The following is a 12,307-nucleotide window of genomic DNA, read 5'->3' on the forward strand; positions in this document are numbered from 1 at the left end:
GATTTCACATTGTTTCGAGAAAGCTTTTTTTTTGGTCATACCATTTAAGCAATTTCAGTTTTCTAGATACAGCTGTATGTTTAATAAATATAAACTGTATGTTTATCATATCACCAAACAGAATAAATACAATAAACAATATATATTTTATGCTAACTATATACATAGTTTAACGGTTAATAAGTCTATTTTTGTAGCTGCCTTCCACGTTCTGACTCATGTCCTTCCCCAGTGTATCTGGTGTCATTTTTCTGAGCATGCATCACTTTGCATTAATTTGGAAAAACACAGTTGTCACGCACTTTCACAAAACCCCCATTACAGACTCTCCAGCGGATGAACTTTTCAGTTATTTTGGGATACTGTGAAGTCAGAAAACTTGATAATACTTTCTGAAAGGGATGAAATAAAGTTATGTGGAATCTATTTTCATGTTACATGTCATGTACCATCTTGAAATAGCCTTAAATTTTAAAATCTTGAAATAGTCATAGTTTTGATTTTACCATGTTAGAATTATAAGTATAGTTGGACTGATTTTTTTTTAACTTCTCAGTGACTCACAAGAAGGTGTTAGGCAAAATGAATTTTTTCACCCCTTTCATGCAAAGATCCTCATAATATTTTTATTTATGTTTGGGGGAAGGAAATTTGGATGTCTTGGTACTCTGGACTACATGTTATGCTCCCAGCTGATTGGAGTGTGGTGTGTTCAGGTCAGCAGGGACTGTGAAATTTTCCTGAAATTATGTGGAATATTTTGGTTGGAAGCAACACCAAGAACTGTGATGAAGAGGAAGGAGCCTGTCTCAAACACAAGTCAAGCTGTATCTATGAGATCTGAGAAAGGAGAAGAAATTAAAGAAAGGGTAGAAAGAGAGATGTGAGTAAGGAGAAGAAATTAAAGAAAGGGTAGAAAGAGAGAGAGTGACAAGCAGGAGCTAACAAGCAGACATCTGGGAAGATCGGAGTGGCGAAAAAAAATTACCATCAGGGGTTAAGGGTGAAGGAAAGTGTGTAAGTAGGTCAGGAACTGTCATGTTGATGTGGAATATTGGAGCTGAGAGGAGTAACATGCTTAAAAACTGTGGGTAAGAGCAGAAGTTGGGTGGGAGGAGAACAGATTTGTTTTATTAAATTAGTGTAATCAATAGAAAAATAGAAAAGGCTTTCCCACATGATATGTTTTCTTCTTGGGGGCAACAGTTTGCTCACTTCATGAATATTAGGGATTTTTAAAAAGAGATGCTAAATTTGAAAGAAGTCTGGTCTGTTCACACAGCTGTATTTTCATTCAACCTGCTGGACACTAAGGCAGAGTAAAGTCTTTCTTGCTTAAAGGTCTTTTTGTGAAAGGCATTAAAAATGGAAAAAAGTTATATTTAAATTCCTTTGAGAGTGTTGTTAATAAATAGAGACAGCAGTGTAAATTTAAACATATTAATCTTTTGCAGCTGAAACATTTAATCCTTCAATAGGTAAATGAGTAAAGATTGTGGTATGGAGTCAGCTTCAGATATGATTGTAATCCCAGTTTAATTAAATCAATATAAATATTTAACTGGATCCTTTGCAGTTTAATCAGTTTTGGACCCAGTAGTGCTACATGTTGCATAAAAAACTGGTCGAGAAACTGACTTTAAAATCTGCATCCACTCCTTGATTTACTTGTGATACTGTATATTAGGTATCTGATAGTAACCAGATGTTGATGCTGAGAGGCAGAAGAATATAATGTTCCATGGGAGATGAGAGGTAAAAGCAAAAGGAAAACAAGTAGAAGACAGGAGGATAGAAAATACAGCCTCTGTAAATTTTTCTGAACTGAAAGTGCAGAGACCGGACTAATCTTGAGTGGTTTATGTAGGCCAGGTGTGTTGCACAGTCAAGCTTTCATCAATTATGTTTTTCTGTTTCAAGTTTCAAGAAAATACTTAAAGTGTTTTCAAATCCACAGGAAAATTGGGGTTTGTAGACACATACTTATTAATTCTATACTAATAACTAATTACAAATCAGGTAAACCAATGTACTTGGGGGATAAAGAGGACAAGGGTTCAGACAAATACCCTTTCTATTTTCGTGCAGTCAAAGTACCTCCCACAAGGAGGGCTGCACAACCAAGTACTTGTAGCAAGTTGCCTTGGTGGGGTTACATGTCCTCACACAGCTGTCCTCAGAGGTAACCTTGGTGAACAAGCTTAGATAAAAAAGTAAGAGGCTTTCATTAGATAACGTGACTTTTGCTAATTCCCTGTATTATTCTCTTGTCGGATGTTTGCCATCCCTAGGGCACAGAATTAGTTTTCATCATGAGGAAGGGCTCAGTTTTGATGTAAGTTCCAAGGAATTCCTTTAATTTCAGTATACTACCAATTATTTGCAGTATGATAAAGACAATTCAGTGAAGACATCAATAATGTCTCTGTGTCTCATCAGTTCAGCCTGGAGAACTATCACAGACACAACAAACTGCACCAATACTTTTGATGTCCCCATGTCTGCCCAGGTTACCTCAAGCAGAGTTTGATATCCTGAGGCACAGGACTACAGCCCTGTGTGAGAAAGTGCAAAGAAAATAGATAAATTAACCATGAGAAGAGGTTTACAAAGACATGGTCTGCTCAGTCCTGCAGTCACTTTACAAAAGAGAAATTGTTGGGGGCCTGATCTTGAAATAATTTTGTATTTTCTGAAATCCTTCTGGTTTCATTCTCTCTTGACTCCAGAGGGACTGCCAGCATGAACTAAGTCTGGCTTCTTTGCAGCTGAGCAAACAGGGATGAGGCAACAGTAAAATGGCAGTGTTCATTTAACTCTCCACATCCTCCAAACATCCAGCTGGGATGAAGGTCCAGAGTCACTCTGTGGCTAATCAGTGTCTTAAAGTTTCTGGTAAGGAATGGGATTTTGATCACAGAATTTGTTTCCAATAATTGAATATATTTGTGCTTAATGAGCACGTGTTTCAGTTCTTTCCCTGTTTTTCTTCACTGGGAGGAGCCCTTATGGGGCTGGTGTGTGGCTGCAGGCAGATACAGATTTCCCAAATCATTGTAATTGCCCTAAATAGACGTTTTGTTACAGAGGGTCTTCTGTCAGGATCTGTGCTCAGATAAATCGACAGGGATCTAGAGTGAGTGTAGTGAATATAATTTAGTTATTGAGAAGAATGGCAGCTGTGTGTGATGCATGCAAAGCATTAATTTTTACCAGCCTACATTTTGTTGAAAGATGCTAGGGACTAATGGAAGAGGAAGTTGATTTCTTCTCTTTTTAAGACACAGTGCAGACTTGCTTTAGCTGGCTGGTCGCTAAATTACTTGTGAGGAAAAAAAACCCCACTGAATTTAAATTACATAGAAAAGAATTTTGAGTGAGGAAACTAGAATTTTCTTCCAGCAAGTAACTTGAGAAGTTGGAATAGCTTTATTTTACTGAAGTTAAATAATTCCTGGTTGATCTGGAATAAATTGAAGACTTCTGTCTAAAGTGAGTGATGCTTGTGATATTAATGACACTTTCTAGTTTTAGGGAATCATCCTTTGAAACTGTATTTAAATGATCATCTTAAGGCCTGAATAGGTTGCAGCAAAATTGATGCAAATTTTTGAACTATTTTCTGAGTGCTGCTGGCTCTATACTATTGTTAGTTTAGTGAGTAACATAATTGAGTATGTACTTTGTGCAGTGGGTGCATATGGGACTGTCACAACTTAGATAATGGGGTTAGTTTACAGAGAGCATGCAAGTTAAGCAAGAAATAATTTTTAACTAACTTTAAAGTTACGGAGTCTGAACCTCTGTTGTCTCATGTAGTTGCTTATGTGCATGACAAGCTCCTGCATACAGTGACCAATAAAGTTTATATTTACCTTGTGTTGTTGTAAGTGCCATCACAAAGCAAGGCACTGGCTCTCATGCCCCTGAGTGAGGAACTGAGCTGTTCCTTGTGTTGGGAAAGTCTAGATTTTGTTTCAGATGTGCCATAGGAATGTGACAGAGCACATTAATTGTTTTGGTTTTGAATGGATTTCATCTGCGTGTGAATAAGGAAGTTTATGCCACAACCAAAATGAACTTGCTGTGAGCACCAAGCACACACCTTCCAGGTAGGGGCTTGCTGATGTTCTGCATTAAGCATGCACTGAAAACTCCCTAAAGAGGCTCATCTCAGCTGCCAGACACAAGTTTAGAGAAGTGGCTTTTCTCCAGGAGGACGGTATGTCTGCTCCATCGCTCCTCAATGTCCAAGGAAACTTTACACTTAGGCAACTGGGCTGAGAGAAGTTGTGGCAAGCCACTGTGTCTTAATTTGAAATTTACTCTTGCTAAATGCTTCTTGATGTACTGGTTGGAATGTGGCATAGACCAAAGGCTTTTGCTTTGAAAGCAGCCACTGGAATAGCATGGGATGTTCTAGCTGACATTGTTCACAAATTTCTTAGAAGATTTCATAAATCTCACCTGCAGACTTTGGAACTTGCTCAAGCACTGGAGCAGGCTGCCCAGGAAAGTGGTGGAATCACTGCCCCAGAAGTGTTCAGAAAATGTATAGTTGTGGAGAACCTGGCAAGGTTGGGTTAATTGTTGGACTTGATGACTTTAGAGGTCTTTTCTGACCTTAATGATTCTATGGTTCTATGAGCTAGGGAACATTATTTTCTAGCTTGGCAGACAGACTCAGTCATTGCTGCATGTTTTCCCTCAAACTGTTTCTGCTGTAAGGTCTGTTATCTGATGTATTGAAAACAAATTAAATTGCAGGAATGCAGCATTAAATAGTGGAAATTAATCTAACAGCAACAAGAAGGCAGATAGTGGATTAGCAGAACTGTATGTAGGTGCTGAAAGTGTTAAACCATGGGTTTTCTCTTCTTTAGCTCCGTTTTCACTTTGTGAGGAAGTTTGAAAACATGGACCAATGGAGGTCTTTGTTGAATCACTGCCTGGAAAAGCCTTATCTTGAGCTGAAGTATAGCTGTATAAATTAGGTGAAATTAGGTGCCAGAATTTCAGCATTGCTGGAAAGAATCCAAACCTGTGAAGCTGCTGTGCCACAGCCTGATGAGTTTAGGTGAGCAACTCTCTTGGCTTGTTCCTCTTTTTTTTTTTTCTTTTCACCACAGTAATCTCAATTCCAAAGCTTTCCCTTCCTTCTGGGCCCTTAAATCATATCCTTCGGGAATTAGGGCTCACAAGTCTGACTTGGTGGAATTTTAACAGTAGGTGGCAGTGGACAGCAAATCTAACCCAGCTGCCCTCCTCTACCGCTTCTATTACTGCTGCTCTCTTGATTTATGACAAACACCCTCTGAAATTACTGTCTTAGAAACAGTCTAAGAATCATATTCAGTTTTTTCCTGAATAATTGAAAGGTTTATTAAAAACAACCGACAGGTGCAGCTTTTTTTCTTCCTCCTTTAAATTCTTACGAGTTCTTGCAAAAGGAATGTTACCTGATAATCCTCAAAATTTTTGTCAGGGCTGTAAAAGGAGACTTGGATGATCTGTAAATAGTTTTAGGCAGTCTGGTAGAGCAGAGGATGTGAAGTTACTATTAAAATTGCTTAAATACAGCACTGAAGGAATTAAGTGGAGTTTTTTGAGTTCTAAGTAGTGTGCTGAGAACATGAAATACAGCAGTGTTTTTCCAGCCCTGTCCTACAGATCCCATTGTATGGAAAGATTTATGACAAGAAAAGATGATGCTGTTTATTTCTACTGATTATCATTACCAATACTATCTATAATGTCTCTGCTAGTACAGGTTTCTGTGGCTCAGATGAAGTAGGTCTCCTATGGAAACAAGAATGATTCTGCTACCTTTCTATTTAGTGGTTTTTTGGAATTATTTTTCCTTTTCTTGGATACTTTTCAAGCCATTCCAGGAGTATCAACTTCCCCAGAACCCTTGCTGTGAATACTTCTAGGGAACTGCATGTGGCCTTGGTCAAGTGTGCCATGCTCTGTTTAGGCCGCCAAAAGTAGTGGGAACCAGGGAAGAGGTGCAGGGCTTCATCTGTCTATGTCATGGGCTCCAGATCCTGTGGATCTCATCTTCTCCTCCTTTTACTGATAGCTGTGTATGCAGGGAACTGCAGGAACTGTTGCCCCTTGCCAATGCTCCTGTGCATGACTCAGTTATCTCCAACTGTCCACACTCTGGAGGTTGAACCTGCAGTCAGAAACCCTCTCATATTTCTGCCCTCTTTGCGGGAATCATCAACTCTCTGCCCGTAAACCAAAAAGCCTTTCCTGTGATTAATAACCTGTTGCGAGAAATTCATGCCATGCTTCTCCAGTGAAATCATGTCTGAGTAGCTGTGAGAGGCAGAAGTGTGAGGTGCTGTAGGGAGGGCAAGCAGTGCTGCTGAGATAGGCACGGGGACAAGTGGTTTTGGCCCCACATTACCTGCAAACCTGGCCAGCACTGTCCCCTCGGCTGGAGAGGTGCTGGGAGTTAAAGTGCGAGACCAGATGGCACTGAGAGCCTTCATTGCAGTGTATGAGTCACAGAGCCTGCTCAGAACTGGAAATAAATAGGTGCACCCCTTGGAGCTTCATTTCCTTAGCAGGGATGGGGTTGTAGCTCTGTGTGGAAGATGTCAAAGTTAAAACTTGAGCCAAAAGAGATTTCTGTGGATTGGCCTGCAAGAGGCTTATACTAGCAAAATGTGGCCACCTCGCACATACATACATCTGAAACACCTTTTCTGCTTTATTTTTACCTAACCATTTCCAGGTTTATTTTACAGGCTTAAAAATGTTATTTTAATATTCTAATTATTAGAATTATTTGTGCCTGTATTTAGGGAGTACATCAAAAGATCACACTCCTGATTTTATCCCTTACCGGCTAGATGCTTCTAAAAATTCAGCAGGGATTTGCAGAATCCTTGGCTGGAGTGTGTCCAAAGAAGGACAATAAAGCTGGTGAAGGGTCTGGAGCACTAAGGCTTCTGAGGTGGGACTGGGGGTCGCTTAGCCCAGAGAAAAGGATGGTCGGAGGGACCTTGTTGTGCTCTACAGCTCCCTGAAAGGAGGTTGTAGCCAGGTGGGAGTCGATCTTTTCATCCAAGTTACAAGTGATAGGGCAAGAGGACATGGCCTCAAGTTGCACCAGGAGAGGTTTAGATTGGATTTTAGGAAAAATATCTTCACTGAAACGTCTTAATTCAAAGGCTGCCCAGGGAAGTGAGGGAGTCACACTCCCTAGAAGTGTTCAGAGGACATGGAGATGCGGTGCTTAGGGACATGGTTTAGTGGCAGAGGTGGCACTGTTGGGTTAATGATTGAACTCCATGACCTTCCAAACTCAATGATTCTATTACTCTACGATTCTAAGAACTCAGTTCTCCATTGCCACTGGCTTTGACCTGTAACATTTTTATCCTGTAAGATAAATCTAAAGTGTGAGTTTATAAAACTCACAAATGAAAAGTCGCAAAAGAAAACCAGCTTTATAAACCTTCTGTGCGTAGGTTGACCCATACATGCGGGCAGCGGAGAAGCGAATCGGAACGGGCGCAAATCGGGAAAGGGCTGGAATTCACAGATCCGCTCAGCCGGTGGGATTTCCGCGGGGTTTGGGAGCAGCAGTGCGGCTCTTTGCTCGCGGTTCGGGCGGCGCGTTTCCCGTCCCTGAGTCCAAGAACGGCGTGGGGACGCGGCAGCGGCAGCGCTGGAGACGCGCGTTTTCCTCGGGACAACGGGAAGCCGCCGCTCGGGACGCGGCCGGGACGCCTGCGGGGCGGGGCCGTGACGTCACGGCGTTGCCGGGAGACACCGCGCTGTGTTCGTGAGGCGTCCAATAGGCGTCGGGGGAGGTGATGTCATGCCGGCGGCGGCGCCTTCTCATTGGCCGGCCGTGGCGCGGGGGCGGGGAGCGCGGGGTGGCGGGGGGAGGGTTGCGGGAGCGGCCCCGGGATGAGGACAGACACGTACGGGGGGACACGGCCCGGCTCGGCCGGGATTTTATCCCTGTGCCCCTCACTGCAGCAATATTGTATTAAACAGTGCTTGCTTACTGCCTAGGAGTTCATGGGGGAAGGGGCGGGGCGGGAGGGGGGCGTTATTAATGGTCTCAAACTTTCTTTACTGCTTTAGAAAAAGAGATGTTTGCATACAAATTAGGTTCATGTTTCGCTCTTCCTTCATCTGGGAACTTCTAATCCCCTCCGCTTTTATTCTGCCTGATTACTGCGAAGATTTTAAAACCAGTGGGAAAAACAGATGGAGCTGGTTTTCCTGCCGAGAGCCCTGTAACGGTGCTGATTGAATATACTTTTTCTCCAAGCCTTGCGTGAGCTTCTGAAGTGCTGCTAGCAAAGTGCCTGGGTTTGAAAGGAGTGTCCTGCACACTGCTCCAAGGAAGGGAGAACTTTTTCCCTCCACCTCTTAAGTGAGTGCAAAAGATTCATGGGGATGTTTTTTGGAGAGCCCTGCTTAGACTTTGTCATCTCAATGAGGTCTGACTTGATTGACTCACGAGGTCCAACCAAAAATAACAGACAAATAAAACGTGCCCTGGGCAGGGATGCTCCATTGACTGCATAAACGAGGAGCTAAAAGGCATCTGTAGGACGGTCTGCCTGAGGCATTAGGGACGGCAGGGTTCGCAGATCTGGCTAGGGGAGGCTCCGCTTTTGAAGCCTGACCTTGGCCGGTGGCTTTCCACCCGCGCTGCCGATCCAGGGAAAACCGGACTGCGTGTGCCCCTGCCCTCCGTGGGACCCGGAAACCGGCGCGTTTCGGAGCGGTGTGCAGGAAGAGGTGACCCGTGGGGACTCTCACGGATCTCGTATTGTCACCGTCCCCGCTGAGTGCCGAGCCCCGGGAGCTCTGACTTCCCTCGTGGAGCTCCGGGCCGGCACCCGCGGCGGGGGCAGGAGGCGGGCCGGCCCCTCCCGGGGGTGGGCGGCGGGCGGGGCGCGGCGGCTCCTCCTCGCCGGGCCGGGGTTAGTTTCGGAGCGGAGGTGGGGGTGGAGGCGCCGGTGGGAGAGCGGCTCCCGGTAGGAACAAAGCGGAGGGCGGGTGGTGAGGCTGGGCTGAGCTGGGTGCCTCTCGCAACAGGTCGTCCCGGCGGCAGCGCAGCCCCTCCGTGCCCCGAGCCGCCGCTCCCCGCTCCGGGTGGCGGGGCCAGCACCGGCCGCCCCCATGCGGTTCGGCTCCAAGATGATGCCGGTGAGTCCCGGGCCGCGGCGAGCGGAAAGTTGGAGCGGGGCAGCGGGAGGGAAAATGGATTCTGCGGACGTGGAGGGGGGCGGGAGGAGACCCTACTTCCTTTGCTCAACCCGGGCTCCGCGGCCGCACAGGGGCTTCCCCTCCCCCTCCCAGGTTTTCCTTTTCTTCCTCTTTCACGCTGGGATCAACTTGTTAGACGGGCCCGCTGGAGCCGAGCCAGCGCCGGGGGGGCGGCGGGGCCCCGGCAGCGGCGCGGGGTGGAGGGGGGCCCGCAGCGCCCGGGGCTTTTCCCTCGCCACACTCCCGGGGGATAAGGCTTCCCCGCCAGGGCTGCTCGCCCCGCTCCCGCGGGCTGTCTGGGCTCTTCGTCTGGCTCCTGCCTTCTTCTTCTTTTTTTTTTGTTTCGTATTTTATTTTGTTTTTAATGGTACGGAGTTCTTAAAGTTGGTTTGAGCCGTGCTGCTTCTGGAGTGTGGGGGTGGCTTTGTTTTGGAGTGCCCGGGCTCCCAGAGAAGATGGTGTCCATGTTGTTTACGGTTCGGAGTGCCTGGGAGCTCTCGGGGCAGGTATTCCCGACCTCGGCCGGGAGAGTTTCGGGAGCTGTTGGCGGCGGAGTGTGCTAAACCTGCCCGGCTCTGAGAGGCGACTCTGTTTTAACACTTTCAAAAGGCACACGGAGCGCCAGCTCCTCTGAGGAGTTTTACCCTGAATTTTAAAACTGCACCGATTTTGTTAGCTGCGGTTGGATGAAAGCAAAGCCCAGCAGCTTCTCCTTAGTTTCCGCACAGTATGTGTGAAAGTGGTGACGTAAAATACTTTCCTTGGAAAGTACACCTGCCACTAAATACCTGGGTTTAGTGGCAGGGATGCCCCGTGAAATCCAAATTCTGTTGTTCCAATATTCTGGAGTTTATGCAGAAAAACCCGACGAGCTTAATACCTATTCAGTCCGAGCTGAGGGTGCTTTAAAGGGTTCTCTCTGCCATCCTCCCCTAGGCGATGTGGCCTGTCTTACCGAGGAGCTTTGCACGCATAGGTGGTTCTTTCAACAGCACTCTTGTATTAAAGATTATTTCGAGTTTAACTCTTCAGGAACTGACTGAAGCAAGCAATAAAGGAGCTGTACCGAAAGGTGAAACTGGGAATCCATGCTGGAAGGATGTGGGTGTTTCAGGGAAGCTTGTTTTGCTATAGGTGTGAAGTTCTTCCTCTGCAATTAGGAGGAAATAATGAGCGATAATTTGATCTCGCAGAACACTAGAGAAGGCTGGGTGACGATTGCTCTAGCTAATGAGGGAGGAACACACAGAAGATGAGCCCAACTAGATTAAACAGCCAGTGTGTTGTGCAACAGTCGTGTTGTCTGCCTGTAAAAACTTCCGAAAACAAGCAGTAAATATAATAATGTGTTAATTCAATCCATGTCAAAACCGAGCTAGGCAAGTGCCCTCATATATCAGTGAAATCTCCAGGAGATGCTGTTGCTGGTGAGTTCCTTGTCACTGAGTTCTAATAAAGGAGAAGACAGGCGCAGTCTTACCCCATCAGCATTTGCAGGTGACCAGTTCCAGAGTATGCATCGCCCCGGTGGCCTAGACGTCTCTTTGGTTGATGACTCAACTCATTAGTGATTCTGGTTTTTAACACATAAATAAAGGGATGAATACAGCCTGCTCACATTGCATTTACTGTGAATAATGAAAGGCTTGTGAGGGTTGAAAGTGGCTTAAGGAATTAAAAATGTAAGTATTTTGAGTATTAGCACTTTTATTTCAGCTTCAAAAGCTTTTCTCCAGATTTCCTAGTTGTCTTTTAGTTAATAAAAAAAATCTCATTTCTCTTTTCACAAAAAAATTAAAAGTTTGAGATGGGCAGAGGTGGCGGGTTTGAAGATTGGACAGAGCAGGACCTGAGGGCCCTTTTATTTATTCAGTAATGAAGTGTTCATAGACTTCAGCATCTTTTTCTGCATTGTTTGAATGAGAAGTAATAGGCTGGCCCTAAACCTTCTACAAAATGTTTTGTTTCTTAAAGTTTAAGGTGTAGGGTGGGGAAAAGGAGACAGATTAAATCATCGGTATATGATTTTTAACTCTCAGCTCTAGATCCATCTCCTGTGCTTCAGAAGAGAGCGTGGGCAAAGGATTAAACAACACAGTTTGTTCCCCAAGTGGCAAATACAGGCAACGTGAGCCCAGCCAGGAATTCACCTCTGAGCAGCTGCCAGGGAAAAGCTGGGAAATTGCTGTAGCAGCATAACTACTCATGCACTTGGGAGACTACCCTGAAATGGGAATGTTTTCCTTGTGGTAATGACAGATAGGAGCTAAACTGCTGCTGTAACCATATGCCAGGGCAATGTGATTGAAAGTCTGCACGAGGGTGTACTAAGAAGTAATTTGTGTGTAGCTGTACTGATGAAGGTAATAACAGGGTTAATGCTGGCAAGCTGTGTGAGGTTGTCTCACCTTTCATCTGTGAAGGCTTGTGGGAGTGTGACTGGTACTGTTAAGCAGTGAAAAGGAGCTGGAAACACTTTCTAAAATAGCATATTTTTTCCACAGCATAATTGGTATCTCTCCTTTTATTTTACATTATTACCCTAAAAGGAGCACGTATTGAGAAATAATTTGGGTCATTATGCATGCTGGATAAATGTTTGGGGTTTTTTTTCTGTCAAAATGTGGGATGTGGTAGATTGAGCTACCATTTAATATCTAGAGAACTTTTTAGATCACACCTCCTTGATCTAAATAAAGATTAATTTTTCAATTTGAATTATGTGCATTGGTTACTGGCCTCCTGAAATCAGCATGGATCCATGCCCACGGCTATATTGTTAGGGACTAACTTGGCAAACTGAAGAGCACTTTAATTCCTCTAGGAAGTTTTGCCTTCTATCATCAGAAATGACTGAAATGTCTGACAGTGAAGTTCTTGATAACTGTGTGTTCTTTTCTAACCAAGCTAAGCTTTCAAGTGTAACGCTGCAACTTTGATACCAGAAGGAGTAATGCTTTCCTTCTAAAGTCTTAACATCTTGTCCCAAGTGCTCTTCATGGAGTTGCCACATCCAGTAAGCTCTTCAAGTACATATTTTCATTGCAGAATGCTCACTAAT

At 44.6% G+C, this 12,307-nt stretch overlaps 1 protein-coding gene across 1 annotated transcript in view; it reads left to right on the forward strand.

Annotated features, from left to right (window-relative positions):
- The first annotated feature begins 8,984 nt into the window (after positions 1-8,984).
- The window catches only part of TP53BP2 (tumor protein p53 binding protein 2), a 51,949-nt gene continuing 48,626 nt past the window's right edge, over positions 8,985-12,307 (forward strand). Inside the window, exon 1 of the mRNA XM_066178194.1 lies at positions 8,985-9,186. Within this exon, the coding sequence (XP_066034291.1) occupies positions 9,160-9,186 (27 nt within the window). The 5' untranslated portion in view covers positions 8,985-9,159. The remainder of the gene's footprint in view (positions 9,187-12,307) is intronic.

The sequence above is a fragment of the Chamaea fasciata genome, unplaced genomic scaffold (assembly GCF_029207755.1).
Source record: "Chamaea fasciata isolate MVZ Bird 193981 ecotype frontalis unplaced genomic scaffold, bChaFas1.0.hap1 SCAF_3, whole genome shotgun sequence".
Taxonomy (NCBI): domain Eukaryota; kingdom Metazoa; phylum Chordata; class Aves; order Passeriformes; family Sylviidae; genus Chamaea; species Chamaea fasciata.